Consider the following 17,090-nt stretch of genomic DNA (forward strand, 5'->3'; position numbering starts at 1 on the left):
AATATTTTACAGCTGGTGTTCCTGAGTAAAAGAAAAACTCAATATCAAGAGCACAGACACCTTCATTCAGATCTACTCAATGCTGTACATGGTTCCTTAGTAGTAGTTTCTCCAAGGTCTTGAACACAGTTCCCAAGTTATTACAAGAAATGCCTTTTTTTCACTTCACAAAAACTCTTAATGATAGGAGGTGTCATAATGGTGGTAATGGAATGTTTTTGTGCTCAGTATGCCGTTCAGTTTTTGGACCATACAAGCACCAGCTTAACTACAGCTCCTGCAATCCCATCAACATTCTCAGAGAAATCAAATGTGAGCTGTAAATGAGTGAAACCTCCTGCTTCCAGTGATGGACTTTAAACAGCAAGATCTCACAGAAGGATCGGCAGTGAGATTCCTTTCAGGGTTGTGTTCGTCATACGATTTCCTGTTTTGCTGCTGCGTGCTGTGAGTGTGTGAGATCTGGGCCAAACGTCCACTATGAATAACTTGCAGTCTTCAAAGGGGTTCTCATGATGACTACAGTGTTTCAGTGTGTGAGTGTGGGTTTGTGTGTGTGTATGTGTGTGTGTACAAAGACTCGGATACAAACTTGTCACCTTTGAGGTGAATGGTTGCCTGTTTGATCCTCCTCCTCCTCCTGTTTAATGACCTGGGGAAATACAGACTCACGTCAGGCTGAATTTTGTTCTTGTGTTTGACTTGTGTTTGCTGTTGTTTTCTGTGATACCATGCTCTCAAATTGCTACCCTCCTCTGTTCTCTTTTGAGTGCACTTTAGGAGTCCTTATACTGCAGGAAAAGCCAGTGCTGTGACTTGATAGTTCAGAGCCACTACTTGGATGTGTTCACGACACACTGAATATATTTTCCTCCCTCATTTGGTTATTCGTTTATATTTTTAACCTATAAAAGTATTGAGATAATCATTTGAAATACACAGCCAGACTAAAAACCCTCAGCGTGCTTAGGCTTTTTGATTCAGTTTTGTACATGAAAAAAAAGCCATTGCTTCATTCTTCTATCTCAGCTTTCAGCACCTCAGACATGATAACACATAGTAACATGTGGAGCTGTGGTTGCTTCTGTGGTGTTTGCTGCTTTGATTCATTTGGGCACACAGTCTTACTTCTGATCAGCATTCAGCGCTGATGTTGCTATTCATGCAATGAATCCTCCTCAAAATCTGAATCTTACCGGCAAAGCAAGTGTTAATCTGTTCTAGTCTGAAGCTTTTTGTCACAATGTTCTGTCCTCACTACACCTAACTAAGTGTCTCTACCTGGAGACAGCTCAGCACCTTCCCTTATGTAACCACTGGAGACAAACAAAGCACCTGTCTCTCAAGAGAGGATAAAAGGAAATTGTTTACCATTCTGCTTTATCACTCCGAGAACCGTGTAATTTTCACAGAAGGTGAAAGTTGAAAGTTATTGAGCAGAAGTCTTCCCAGGCATGTGAAACACTCATTTTGTTGTGATCAACAATTTTTCTGGTCTTAATTGTTTGGCTTATTTGCTGTATCCCATGATCCTTTAGCTATATGAAACATTACATGGTAATGTAATGAACCAGATTTAACATAATTGCACATGACACAGTAATCTTACACAAGCAAAGACTAAACAAACTTTCAAATACAGAGACACACATTGTTGGGGGGAGGGGTTAAAACTTCACGAATCAGCTTCACTGTGTAACATCAATGGAAATGGAGCCAAACCGTAGACAGTAAAATTTAACCTGGTATATTGTGTAGACACCGACATCCTCAGATTTGGAAAGTCCTTGGTTCCAGTTTTGTTTCCTCTGTGTGGACATGCAGTTTAGGTTGACTGGAACCTCCAAACTGACACTGTAGGGCCCCAAGACCTGGTGTATAATTAATCAGTCATCCATCATGTCTTCAAAAGAAATGTCACAGTGGCAAGTTTAGCCCCGCCTGTGATGGACCATGGAATAGCCTCATTGTGATCGAGAGGCTGTTGTTGCATTGCCACAATAGACGCTGTAGTAATGTGCTCTTTAGTGGCATCCCTGTCTGGATACAAACACTGTAAAACACAGGTTGGTTAAGAGAGCATTAAGAACATATCTCAGTTTCAGTTTACTGCACCGTGTGAATTCTAATGAGGTTTGTTTAGCTATAACAAGACCTTTGCACTAAGCTGTGTGTAAATAAGTACTGTTCCGTTCTGTGGACTACCCGCTACAAATGCATGTTTTACAGATGTTGAAGAGTGAATGATATGACTAACTTGTAATATGGTTTAATTTAATAAAGCTGTGATGTGTGTATTCATGTTTTTCATTTTTCAATCTGGTCTCCATGGATAGAGCAAATAATAATCACGCTATCAGTGTTACTCCTTCATACTGCCTATCTAACTTGCTGTTGTCTTGCTTTACCTCCTCATGCTTTCAGTGGCTGGGACAAAAAGCAAAGCGAAAGGTGAGTTATAGCCTCCATTTTCTTGCTGCATGATTTATGTTGCACACAGTTCCCAATAAACAATGTTTGGATCGCCCTTTTATCTCCCCCAAGAGCCCGGGAAACATTAACATACGCTACTTGTTGCAAAGCTTTCTGGGCATTTTTTAACCTTTATTTCCCTATGAAAGGTTTGTGTAGCATGCTTGCTCTTTCTCAGCTGCAACCTGCTTCACATATGTACAGATTCACATGTTCACACCAGGGAGCTGCCCGCCTCACCCACTCATTCTTTTCCTCTATTTGGCCAGTGTGCAGCTCCACTGGAGCAGCTGGGGGATTGTTCCTGGTTCAAGGACAACTCAGTGGTAGATGAGGGAGGAGAAGAGTGTTTCTCATTTACTTTCCCTACCCAGATTTTTCCCAGAGATACTGTGTAATTCAAACTGCAGATCGTCTGCTTTTCATTCTCTTTATTTGCCAGCTGCATTTCAGTAGTTAATGCTTTGTCCTGATATTTGTTGGTGTAAGTGTTCACTTCATTGCCACAGGTTCTGATCGAGCACCTAATAAATTGTCATTTTCAAATTTGTTATGCACTGAGCTGAGAAAGCCAGCATGGAGGGTGTTTTTTTTTTTTGTTTTGTTTTGTTTTGGGTTTTTTTTCTTGCTGCTCACCCACAAATGACTTGTACCTTTGAGGGTAAACAAAATCCTGCTTCAGAATATTTGATCATTTACAGACCATTTCTCTTCCCTTTATATTGGAGTGCATTTTCTGTTATTGCTCGTGTTCTTGCTGGCTGATGCTATTCTAGCATCTGAACATCAATACCCCAGTGTCTTAGTGGCTCTGCCTGTATGTTTATTGATGTCACTGTTAGTGCTGTTACTGAGGGATTCTGTAAAAAAAATTATATGCAACTTGTTCTGGCTTGTTTGCTTTGAGTTGACCAATCTGAAATTTGAGCAGCCCACTTATGTTATTCACGTGTCGTACAATGAAATGAAATCTAGTTTCCTAACCTTATTAATATCATATACTCAAGCATTATTTAGGTCAGTGATTTTTGTTTGTTTCTTTGTTTTTTTTTTTGTTTTTTTTTTACTTTAACCAAAACCACTGATTAATGTTGTTAATGGTCATGAACACCACTGAGGGTTTTTCCTTTTTTTTTTTTTTTCTCCTTTTTGAAAATACAGTGTTTCCTAATTACAGAAGTAATTAGAGGGGTTGTTTTTAATTAACAGAAGATACACATTCAGCATCACTACCTCTGGAATCTGGTTCAACATTATACAACAGCACTTCCAGGACTGTAATTACGGTTAATAACTTTTATTAAGAACGACAAAGATAATGAAAATAACCTTATGTATCAGTCTTAAATATTGATTTATGGATTTTGTCCATTTTCCTTTTGCATAATAATAACTGCAATTTATGGAGTAACTGTAAAAAAAAAAAAATAAAAAATAGACCTTGAAGCCAGGGTAGAGGATCATCATGGCAGTTTTCATTATAACGGAAAACATGCCTCTGTATTTACTTACTGAGACCTCACAAAGAGATTTATTTGCTTTCTGAGAATTTACCTGAGTGTATAAAGCAGTGCTTTGACTAGTGCTAATACAGAGAGATGCCAAATCATTTATTAAAGTGAAGATTTAGTACATCGAGGGTAAACAGCTTCATGAGAAAACATTTTGTTGCCATCCCAAATTTAAAAAATCGGATTGAAGTAGCCAAGAAACTTGTAAAAGTGAATTTTCTGCCAAGCAAATGGGAGAAAGTGCAGCATCGCTACTGCAGGTAAACCGTATGTCAGAGGTGAAACATAAAGCTGAAGCAACAGAGGTTGTTTTTACAATTGTGTTATGCAACCATTATGAAGGGCATATTTAGACAGCTTGGATGTGAATGTATTGGCATTTCATATAAAGTGTTTCTGACAAAGGTCATATTACATATAAAGTGGGCAGGGCAAGGATTCTCAGTGTGATAAGGTTTTACTGAACATCTACCTACATATTTCTGATCATATTATTCAGTGGGCTTTGTTGAAATAGAAAATGAATACATGTATCCAACCCTGTGACATTTCTATACAGCTAGACTGCAACAGCAAATATGTTTTTGTAGGAATCTTAATCCCTGGCTGGATTATGTTCAGAGATGTGAATGAATGAATGAAGCGCTACCTTTATTAATAGCAGTGGAGTCACAAGTAGGTGGTTGGGATAGATGGCGGGAACACAGAATGCACAACTGTCACACCAGAGACCGGGTTTGCATCCAGAGTCCTGGCTGTGGTGAGGTTTAGGCAACAAAAGTACTTTCATTAAGGTTGGAGAAAGAGCGTGGTTTTGGTTAAATGTAAATAAACACCTTGAGTCTGAAGTCCCTATCATTACGTTTTAAAGAGCATGGGAAAACTATTCTCATTAATTCCCACCTTATAGCTCCCAAACCTTTTAAAGGAAATCCATAGTCAAGGTTATTGGGAAAATTTACCAAATAATTCAAAATCAACTGTGTATTCCACCAAAGTGTCATTAATTGAAGCATTTATCAGTCTGTTAGCAGTCCTCTAGATTTGGGTTGATCCATCTTAGTTGCATTTTTTGTTTTTGGTGTCTCAGTGTTGGCGTTTGTTTGTCGCTTTGCAGAATTTATACTCCCAACATGCCGCTAGTTTATCAGTTTTATTTCTCAGTGTGTGACAGAATGCTTACAGGTAGCAGGATTTGACAAAAAAAAAAACAAAACAACATAATCCCTAAGTTCATTTAAGGCACATCACATGTACAGTCTTGTAAGTAACACCAGTTGAACATGTAATTTCCTGTTTCACCTGCAGACAGTACAGTATTTCTGACCCACTTTCTGAAGCTGATATATTGCCACTTTCCTTTTTTTTTTTCCTGCACAGCTGAAAAAAAACACTGCTAAAAGAGTTTCCCCCAGCAGGGATATTTATTGCCAGCTCTGAGGATTGTCCACCCCCTACCTTCCCCCTGCCTCCCCCACTGTGGCAAATCACAGGGGAGGACGACACTCAGTACCACCTCTGAGTCGAGGGAGGTTCACTTTTGCTTAGGTGCTACTCAGTAACAGGCACCAAATGTCCTTTTTGATGGAGGATAAATCTGACAGACAGCTCACTCTGTCTTGGTTATTTCCTCTGTAACAGGCTTCATCGGCCTCTGTAACAACTCAATCAACTGACTGCATCAGTTAAGATCACACTATCAGTGCCGAGCATGAATACAATACAGGGCTGATACACAGCTGTTGTGTGGTGGTGGGTCATCGAAACGTGCATTGTGCCTGCCTGATCTGCTGTGAACTGCTCTTGTTTACAGCTGATGGAAGCATTACAGAAACCCGCCACAATCCCAGTGCAGATAAAGGATGCATACAACCGCATGTGTCTTTATAATGTTCCACACAAATGCATTTAATGCTAGAAAGATTCATATTTGATTTTGCAGAAAACACCCAGGAGCCATTTGCAACAAGAATTAAAACAACAGTTGAGGTAGAAACCGCAGCCAGATTACATCTGAATCTATTTTTGTTTATGAGTGATCTGGACTTATATTGTGTCCTCAATCCTCTCTGCATTTGTACTTCATTGCTGGATGCAAATGGAGTGTGAAAGAGAGTGACATGGAGTACATTACTAATCTGGGCAAAAGTAATCACAGCCCTTGCTTTTACCATAATTACATATGGATTTTCTATGACTGAATGAATTGCATATTTAAAGGTCTGCATGGGAAGATTTTAAATGTTCCCCGTTGATTTTAAATTGTGAAATTACCTAAAAGCCGACTGTGTTCGAACCAGTAGGTGAACAGTTTTCAAACATGCATCACGTTGGACAGGTAATTTACAGATTAGCTTCAGTTAATGGGTCAGATCTAGATTTAGTGCTAATTAGTTGCTGCCCTTAAATAGTTGCTTAAATCTCCCCAATCAACGAGGCTGATAGCGTTTAAAATGGCACCGCTTATTGAGGGCCCCAGATCAGACTTTTCTGCTGATGTCGAGCCAATAGGGTTTAAATTACACTGTCAGTGTAAATGATTGTTTTTTGGTGACAGATATGACCTTTCAGTCATTATAGAAATAAATTACATGAAATATGTTTTTGCCCATGTTTTCCTCTTAAGACTGTTCAGAAAAGGTCGCTCAGGGTGAAAACAATCAGATACGATGGGGGTGCCTCAGGGGCTGATTGATAAAAGCAGCCTGTCTTATCTACTCCCACAATCATTCACTTTCAAGGCATTTCCAATACTCACAGTTGAAGGCAGTTAATGAGTAAGTGAGCAACCATATTATATTCAGATATGATTGAAACGATGGATGTTGTCAGATTCATCATGTTGTTTGCATCACATCTTTTGTAGTCTACCTTTAAACCTGCCCATATGCAGGGATATAATTTACATATTGTACTTAGCTTTTTAATATTTCAGTTGAAACCCTTCTTGTTTGGTTAAGATAAAAAAGATATATTTTTCACATACATTCTTCACTTCCTCTACCCGCACAAGTTTTATACTTTCTATGCTCCCTATGAATAAACAATTAGTACCATCTACTAACAAAGCTGTTACATTCTCAGGTCTGTTTAGAGGGGTCACATATTTGCATGCTTTAGTATTCAATCTAAAACTGGCAACAACTAGCCTGAATTTTCAGAGGTGGTGTTATTTGGACTCCAGTGAATGGAGCATGTTGTTTACATGTTGTGCTTCAAAGAGAGTGTTGGTGCACTCCAGTAACATACAATATGGAATATTAATGTGCTGAGAAATTCCCAGTTTTGCTATCTGTTTAGCAGATAAGCTGGAGGCAGAGCTTCCATTAATAGCAGAGGCTGTCTTTTGAAAATGTCAAATATACTCATTATATAGTCATTATTATTACCATGATTATATTATCATGGTCGCTTACACATAAAAATATGATGAGAAGAGGACATTGTTTTTTTTGTTGTTGCACTTCAGGCTCAGAATGGACATATTGTAACAGATGAGTAGAGTAGATATGGCCGATTTTAGTATATTTCTTAAGTTATAGTGTGAGCTTTAAATGTTTCAGAAGGCAGGGTTGTTCATGTAATCATTTTCAGCAGTCCTCCACAGGAAGGTCAGCATTAAGCTAATCCACTTCACTCCTTTTGAGGGAGGGTGTTGTTAGTTTTGGCAGGAAAACCACATAAATGCTATACTAAGCTATAATATCAATTCTGCTGTGGAGAATCATGTGACAGGCAGCCATTAACTGGGCAGCCTGAGACAGACACCCTCAGGCCTGATTATGGGTCTCTCTGAGCCGTCGCATCAAGTTTGGGGTTGAAAACTACTCAGCACTCAAAAAAAAAACATCCAGCTCAATATTTAAGATGTAGGTATTTTTTGTCGCATTTGTTTCATTTAAATCCAAACAATGGATTTATTTGACTAACATATATGCGTCACATTTGTTTATGTTAAAACTGTGTAATCTTAATGGATGGAAAAATTCATATGCAATTGAAACACACACATCTTAAATATTAGGCTAAATCTTTTATTTTTTTCAGTAAGGTTTAATTGATTTTTTTGATTCAGTTCTTACTCGTTACCTTGAAGGTATGCAGATTATCTTCACCTCCTATGAATCAGCCATGTCTCTAGAGGGGGCACGTATCTCTGAGAGTGGAATCACACAAATCACTGTAAGTAATTTTAGATCCTAACATAAAGCTGCAAAAAGACAGTCCTCTTAGCAGTCTTTAAAATAGTATATGTTGACACTGTTACTCTTGAGTGTGGTTGGGCTCTGTGGTGCCACACATGTCTGACAATACCTCATTAGTGATGCTGAATTAAAGTGTAGGGCTCAGGGGATCTAGATGCGTTTCTTGTCAGTGGGTAATTGTGAAGTTCACATGAACAAATCAGTGGTGTAAGAGCTAAATGCACCTATCAAGTGCTGTACAGTATCCTAACCTCATTTTCAGGTGAGCTAGTGATGTATAATGCCCTCAGAATCCCTAGAAGTGCTGGATTTATTTATTTCAGACAGTAAAACACAAAAAGAAGAAAAAATCTAATTGCTTTATTTACAGTACTCATCACCTAAGTAACATGCATTTACATGCAGTACAGACCGTGCACAGGTAATATTAAATTGGTGACACATCACCAGTAGCCTACTTTCATATCAATAGGCCTAAATGATTAATATATATACAAGAATGTGCTGTATTTAAACATGTTTTAGAGCTGCACTACTTGTTTAGTTTATAAGTATTTAGGCCAAAAGAAACAGAAACATCAGCTCTTCAGTCCAGAGGGAAGCTCAACCCGCTGCTGTGGCACTTCTAAGAAAGGACTGTTTTTCAACCATAAACATGGTGATGTACTCAGAATTGTGCATTCATTATGTTAATTTTAAAAAATGTATTCAATGTTTATTTGTATAGGAACAAGTATGTAGTATGAGCTAATGCCATACACCACAGCTAATTTGTCTGTCCTTGGATGGGCCTTTTAAAATAGATAAAACTCAACAATAAAATATAGAATACAGCACAGAACACAACACTTAAGGAAAACACACACAAAACAACACAAGACACAAACTATTTACAAACAATGATACAATAAAAATCCCAATCAAGTTACCTCTGTATGAAATGGCCAGTCAGGTGATCTTGTATTGTTCTGGGAGAAATAACAAAAAAATGAGAAGCTGCCAACTCTCACTTCACACCACTGCTGTGAATTTGTCTATGATGAGATTTAAATTTCTTCGAGTTCATGCTGTTAACTGTGTAAAGCTGCATTTTTATCAAACAGAAAGAAATGTTATGGGTATTTCATGTAGTTTCACTCCATCATCCCCTTTACCACCACGTATGCTGGTTAAACCAAGCACTTTTCCACTGCTGCAGCTCCCAAGTTGCCAAAATAAAAAGGATTTTTTATCACAGAGGCCAGTTTGACTGAAACAGATTTACTTGGATGTAATTATATTTTCAAAAAATACCATTGTTTGCAGCAGTGTGAACATATAAAAGATTAAAACATCCTGAAATGTGCTGGTGTGGTGGTTATAAGTAGACATCTGAGCATAACTTGGAAGCCATTTATGCACTGGCTTCACAGGTATGAATTTGTCCCATAAGAATTAACAAGTACTTCAAAATCTTGCAGCTGATGCAGTTACCACTATTTCTGTTACCATGACTCCTAACAGAAGTCAAAAAGTACCTACCAAACAAGCAATGAAAACAATTTCAACTTGAATTTGAAAAGAGCTTTTCCCTCAGAGGGGACTTTAGAAGTGATTTTAAAGGATGATAGTGATTTAGCAGTCTGAGCTTGTCTGGCAGGACATTTCACAGTCTAGGTGTCCTGGCAGTGAAATCCAGTCATCTTTCATCTTGAGCCTAGACTTTGCAACTGCCAAGAGCCCTGCCTGTGGTGTTAAAGCTGCACTCTGAGTCATCAGAGGCCAAAAGGTCAGAGATGTAGCTGAGGGCAAGGCCTTGACGAGCCATGAAAGTTATCAATAAAATCTTGACATCAGTTTAAAAAAATAAATAAATGAATGATTGCCAAAATGGGTTTAATATGACTCCCTCACTTAGTCCCAGTCACAAGCTTTGCTGGATGTCATAATGCAGGGTGCTTGTTGGCTAAAACAAATCAAGAAAGTGTGACAGTTAGAAGACAGGAGGATATAAAAACATGGGTCACCCTCTGCATTAGAAGAGCAGGGTAATTCTGGCAGGGTTCCCTGAATAGAGAAAAATTCACTGGGCCACAATTAGGAATGTATGTAGTACTGGAAGGAAACATCTGTATGACTGTAACATATGATCTAATGAGAATACAGGTCCCAGAATGAAGCCTTGATGTACACCACATGTAAAGATGTGGAGGAAAAACGTGGCCACCAATAGAAAACTCCCAGAGGTACCTACTCTCACATGGAATGATGTTATTTCCTTGATGTTCACTGAAGAGGGCACATCTTTTGCAGAATACCTCATTTGTTAAGAGTTGCTTTGAAAGGATTTTCTGCAGAGTCATTGAGCTGAAAAGCAGTGAGTGTGTGGGTCTTTATTTAGTATGGACGGTTGAATCAAGGTCAGCTTTCTTCACAGGAGGCTAGACTATATTGTAAAATATGTGACACAGCCATTAGTCCCGGAGTTATTTACAACAGAGAAAGCAGTTGGTCCTGTAACCCACGTGAACTCTGAAGAATTTAGTAGGTATGATGTCTAGTGCACTTGCTGGTGGATGTGTCAAATGTGATAAAATGTCTATTAGTTCTTGTGGAGAAAATGACTGAGTAGAGAGAGGACAAGTTATTCCAGCACAAGTAGAGGTAACAGGAGTAACACTGAGAATCCAACAGGATGTTAAGAGCCACACTTGTACAAAACTTCCCGCTGAGTTGGAACACAGAGCTGTCTGTATTTGTCTCACTCGGGAGACAGCAAGCTCTGGTATTTCTTGTTCTCTCCACCTTGGTATACACACCACAAGAGGCCTCAAGTTTTAATTAAATGGAATATTTATACACTGTGGATAGATGTTCAACTTCCCTCTCTCTCAACATGCTGGCAAATAGGCCACACAGCTTAGATTTAGCCAATTAATTACAATTTTGTCAAGTCTCAGCAATTGCAGTGATTAATTATTACATTCTCAAGAGTATATTGTCTGTTTAAATACCTTGTGAGTATTAATGCAATACATTTGATTTTTCTCCTCCAAACTTTCTAATTTATGGCATTTACTGTGTACATGTCAGATTTGGGTTTATTTATTTATTTATTTTTGCTGTTGTTCTTTGTTGTTGTTTGCCATGAAACTAATTACATATTTGACATACTAGCTGTCTATTATTCAAGCTACAATATAATCTCCTTCCAAAAGATGGGAAATTGTGCAGTTAAAAGTATGTTTATGTAAATCACCAATTTCTTTGTATATTGAAAATAACTTCTCAGACCACTTACAAAAGGAATACCTTGACATGTGACGTATTTGCATGAAACAATGAATGGTGGCATAATTCAAATAACCTTGACCTTATTTCAATAGACATTGTCTAAATCAGTTTATAAAGAGTTAGAAAGAGACGAATAATGGACCGTATTTCTGTGATACGGCAATTTAGTAAAATATCATGTGGAATCATTGACTAGAACAGTAAGAACACTTAAAAGTATTGTTTTAGTTATTATCAACATTTCAGAAATTCAGCAATCAGTATGGAGACATATGTGATTTGCAGAGAGATGTTCTTAGAGGGCTTTTTATCATTGGCAGGCACTATATGAAGTTGCCACCACTCATTAGCATGCAGAGGGCAGCTCAGCACCTCGCACATCTCTATTTGCAAAGAAACCCTTGTAAAATCAAACAGCAGAGGTGAACTTGTGGTTTGATAAACTGCCTGGAATTCATTTCATATGAAAATTAATAATTGTTATTATTCCGTAATGAATGGAGGCATCGGTTATTTCTTGAACTATTTTCTGAGTTATTTGTTTTCTTTTTATCCTGCCTGCAGTTTACAGTTTATTCTGCAGTGGTGTGCTTGACTGCTCTCCAGCCATTCATCAAGGCACTGCTTTCCATTATTTGGTGCAGTCAGCTGAAACTGAGAAAGGCTTTTGGGGTGGTATGGCTCATTCTTCCTCCGCTAACTCTCTGTTTTCCTCAACAGAGATGTTCCTTGAAATTTTCACCTCACGCCCTGTATCAGTGGTCATTAGACAAGTCAGTGTGAAATATATATGCAACTCGGCTCTCTAACGATTGAGTTTTCAGACCTGGTTTCCCAACATGCTGTGATTTTCATATCAGATATCTGTGATTTTCATATCAAAACAGAACCAAACGATTTCCACATCATCAATGATGATAAGCACTCCATTTACATTCATCTGCTAACTCTCGTACTCCTCCCTTCAAGTGCCGTCATAAAGATTTCTATCTTCCTCATATTCACGTTTTCCAGATACCCACCCAAACCGCAAGACTCGCAAAATCAATAACCTAAGTATCATATTCTTGGCTTCTAATATTGTCAGGCTCAGATTCCATCAGGCCCCTGTCTGAGCTGCATTCTGATAACAGCATGAAGAGAGGCTGGTCGAGATGAAATGAAATAGTTTATCATTAATGCGCACTCAACAGCCAGCCATTGTGAACATCTGTATTCATATTTACACCCCACACCCGCCGCACAGACCTCGTCCCTTGTCTGAAATTTCTCAAGATGAAGGGTGGACATCTACATGGAGTCTGTGCTTTAGCAGACATCTGTTTCTGTGCTTCTCCTTTTAGAATCCAATCATCAAATATTTGTGTTTAGAATATAGATGCTACCCCCCCATTTACATTTCTACCTCATTTCAGCCGTGCAGGTAAATATTTGATTCATGAGGCAGTGTCCCTTGATTCTGTATGAAAGTTAATGTCACAGTGGAGAGATGTGTCAGCAGCATTCTGTGTGAAGCACAGCAAACAACTTGACTAATCTGGTGTGTGCTGACATTGTGACTGATGATCAGTGTGCTGGTGGCCCACCTGAATGTGGACCATAATCTCCCAGCTCAGGGTGATATTGCCAGTTTTCTTTTTTTTTTTCCGTCAAAAAAATAAGAAAAATAAAATAAAACAGCAGCTCTCAGATCCATGTGACTGTTTTCAAGATAAATAAATAAAAAACAGCAGCTCTCAAATCCATGTGACTGTCATAAAAAATATTTTAGAGGCGCAAGCACTGCCAAGGGACCAATTATAGCTTTAAGAGTTAGGCCCATAAGCAGCCTGGTGTTGGGAATGTTTTGATTAAAAGCAAATACACACAAAGACAAAACAATAAAAAGCTTGGATTTTTAATTGAATAAGTTAAATTATAATGTAAAAATTAGTTCAGGGTTCATCATTTCATGTTTTCAATGTTAAACTCCCTTTCTCAGAACGTGTAGGGGGGCCAGATTGGAAAGAGGGAGGGGATGGAGAGAGGGAGAGAGAGCGCAATGTGACTTATCACATATTGATTTTTTTTCTTTTATTATAGCACTTCATGATATTCATGGGATAAAGGAGGAGAGTTGCTGGAATAAAAAAAGCAAAAGCTAATGGTATTCATGTTTCAGAGGGTGCCAGCTACTTTCATCCAGATATCTGGGGTTACTCAATCCTCACCTCACCCATTTGCTGTCATGGCACGCAGGTTTCATGCTGTCTACTGTAAATATGTGAAAGCTGTCAACCTGCAGCTGGCTTTGACTGAAAATACGTAGCTCCCTCTCATTTCATATAATACCTCTAAGCTCTTGAAAAAGGATACAGCAAGGCCCAGTGCTGAAGTTCTTTAGCCTGTAGCGCTGCTATGCTTTGTGTTGAAGGGATGGCCTGTCCTCCCCTAAGGCATATTGCAAAAGTGCAGGTTTATTCCTCATTTCATCACTCCACTTCACTGAGTCGTCTTGGATCATCTGTGGAGCAGACAACCTTCATACCTCTATTACTTCTCTCAGAACTGTTTGTTCCCTTTCACTGGGTTCACTTTTATGGCAAAACACAGTCATGGCTCAACATGATCTACTCTAACTTGCCTTTACCTGGAAGCTTTTACTGTTGCTTTCCTTTACCCAGAGTAGTGGAGTGTAATGTGTTGAATTCTTTTTTTTTTTCATTTATTCTGACATTCTTAATTTTGGTTGTGGATAAATGAGACAGTCCCAATGAAAATTGGCGCAGTAAGAAATAGTTAAACCTCAATATGTTTTCAAATATCTGTTTTGTTTGTTGTGTATCTTATTCAATAATTTGTCTGTTTTTATTTTTTGTTTTTTTTTCTCTCGTATAATTTATGAAACATTCTATTGCATCTTAACATTTTGCAGCAGATTATATTACAGCTCCGTTATGACAAGGTAATAATGGGGTGATATCTTTCAATCCTTAAAGGTCCTGCACACCAACCACAGGTGTTTTCACTTCTGCTCAGGTTGAAGCTTTATAAAACTTAGTACACACTAAATGCACATTGCTGTGTTGTGTGAGCTCTGTCAAATCACCCGGTGTTATGTTCTCTCTTGTTTCACTCAGTTGCCAAAAAAAAGAATGAAAAAGGTCTCCCTTCTTTAACCTTAACAGGTACAACAAAACTAATGGGCCTTTTACACAGCAGCAGACGTTTTGATTTGTCAAAGCAGCGAAAGCACAGGTGATGCTGATAACATTTAAAATGGTGCCGATGTGTTCAAGTGTCCCAGTAAACCATCACAGTGTGACAGTGAGCCGGCATGCACAGTAACTACCAGAACCCTGCAAATGAGACAGCTCTGTGTAATTCAGCCTTCACTGATTTAGTTTTTTGCACTTGTTGTGTTCTTTTTACTGTTATTAAGTATGATAAAGGCCTATAGGTCCGGACAGATGTCAATCAAACATGCTGAACTGCCCACACAGTTTTCAGAAGCGGTCTAAACACAATGTGTGTACAGAGCCTTTAACCCATTATTACTCTGTTATTATTTTCCTCATGGTACTGACCCATATTATCCCATTATAGATGCTAAACACCAAATATTACCAATAATATATTTGTTTTTGCTAAGATATTATCTGGTTGTTACCTTTGTAATTCTCATGGTATTATCACAATATTACTCTGTTGTTACAAAATATTAACCCTCTTATCATTGAGTTTTAAATTGCTATCACATCTTTTCATACTGATTAAATACATCGTGGAATATCCCCCCTTGTCACACCTGAACATATGCTTCTTTAAAGCGAGGACAGTGTACAGGGCCAGACAGCACAGTGTAGCGTCCTTGGAGCAGTTTGTGGTTCAGTGACTTTCTGGAATATTGTTTGGCATTGTACTGTTGAAGTAAAGTCAGCTGTCCTCCAATCACCATCTCAAAAAAAAAAAAAAAAGAAATACACCCTGTAGTTGGCACTGGGGATTATGTTTCCACAGAAAGGACAGCATTTGCCACACTCTAGACTGCTACAGAATGTCAAGACAGTGGAATTTCATGAATGTATTAGGTGAAGCCCAGTTAGCTGCAGTGCACCCAAACCTGCACTCACACTTCTTTGAAAACAACGCACACGATGTGATTGCACTTCTGATTATGTGCACAGTCTTTATTGGTCTCACAGGTATAATTAAAAGAAATGTCAGCAACACGTTTTTGCCAAAGCCATCCTACATACCCTAACCTGAGGGACTGAGTGTTATATTCATTACTGTTTGGATTTTACTGTTCTACCATAGCATTTCTGTGACTAGTGAACAGTATACACTGGAGACAGACAGCAAAGATACCGGAGAGACGGTGGGGTAGATGATATGACAAAAAAGTTGAAACTTGTTGGAACTGACAAAAACACCTCCACATGATACCCCACACACAATGCATCCACATCCATTTTTAATATAATGACATGCATAGCTGGTTTTGTTGGACTACCCAGCTGACACCCAGCCAACTGCATCTGAATTATTGTAATGATGACATGATGAAATGGTGACGTATTTGTTGATGTGATATTGCCCGACTGGGTGCAGTGAGCAGATAAATAATGTGCACTGTTTGAATCTTTTTCCCATTACTATTTATAGTCAGCCTCTCCTTCACCTCCAGTTGACAATGGCCTCCATCAGGACAATCGAGGTCAAGGAAGGTCCACAGACCTTTGGCCGTCCCAGCCTCCTCTGCTGCACCATGTGAGGTGGACTAATGAGGCAGACAGCTGCTCCCTTAGCTGAAATGTCCCTGTGGTGAACTGTACCTAGGAGAGGCAGAGACAATGTCACCTTCATATTCAGGCACATTACAAGTAGAAACCAAAGCAGACCTGTGAAACCAAGAGAAAACATGCACAGTGATAAGCCTCTGGACAATGAAATGCTCCCAGGTATATACACCACATTCAGCTACACCCAAGGACTCAGGAGCTCTAGCACAGTTGTCGTTTACTGCTGTCATCCTGAAAGGGGCCAGGCTGGTCAGGCTTATATTAGCCTATACATTGTCTTCTCACGATGCCTGGCAAAAGAGTATTGGTTTTAGACATCTGTTTCTGAAGCCGGGCAAAGTTCAATAAAACACGGGCTGGATAGAAATGCTTCTGCAATGTAATTAGGGGACTTTGCAGCGACGACAAGTACAAATGTGGAATAAGAAGGTAAAATCCAGCAAGGCTGGGTGATTAGGCCTCATTTGGATGTCTTCTGCACGCTGTGATGAGCGGCTGTTTCAGGGCAAGGCAGTCGCTCGGATCGAAGGCCCACAGTGCCTAGGATTATGTGTCAATTTACCACCCAGCTGCAGCTCTAGACTCTACAGCAGAACATGACTACCTCTAATTAGGCCATGCTACCAATTAGGGCCCTGCAATAAGGCAGAGAGGAAGGCGCTCTGGGAGAGTAAAACCTACCATTGTTTCCATTGTGAAAAAAAAAAGCCACTTTTTTCTGGCTCCAGCAGCTGTCGAAGGCTGGAGTCCACGTCGACTGGACTCCCATTAAAGCTATCTTTGGTTTGCTGTGATGTAATGAAGACATTAGTGTAATTGGGTGATATGATGACAGAACACTTAAC

At 39.0% G+C, this 17,090-nt stretch overlaps 1 protein-coding gene across 5 annotated transcripts in view; it reads left to right on the plus strand.

Moving 5' to 3' along the window:
• Positions 1–17,090, plus strand: part of cadm2b (cell adhesion molecule 2b) — a 145,054-nt gene that overhangs the window by 99,274 nt on the left and 28,690 nt on the right. For 2 of the 5 annotated variants that reach the window (XM_071496523.1, XM_071496524.1), the window contains exon 2: positions 2,425–2,451. The exons of 1 other annotated variant lie outside the window; for it this stretch is intronic. In XM_071496523.1, coding sequence (XP_071352624.1) covers positions 2,425–2,451 — 27 coding nt within the window. Of the gene's footprint in view, positions 1–473; positions 607–2,424; positions 2,452–17,090 lie in introns of those variants that run through there. 2 more of the 5 variants (XM_071496526.1, XM_071496527.1) reach the window with 2 other exon arrangements.

This window comes from Trachinotus anak, unplaced genomic scaffold (assembly GCF_046630095.1).
Source record: "Trachinotus anak isolate AG129_WGS33_773 ecotype Australia unplaced genomic scaffold, CSIRO_AGI_Tana_v1 ptg000014l, whole genome shotgun sequence".
Taxonomy (NCBI): Eukaryota; Metazoa; Chordata; class Actinopteri; order Carangiformes; family Carangidae; genus Trachinotus; species Trachinotus anak.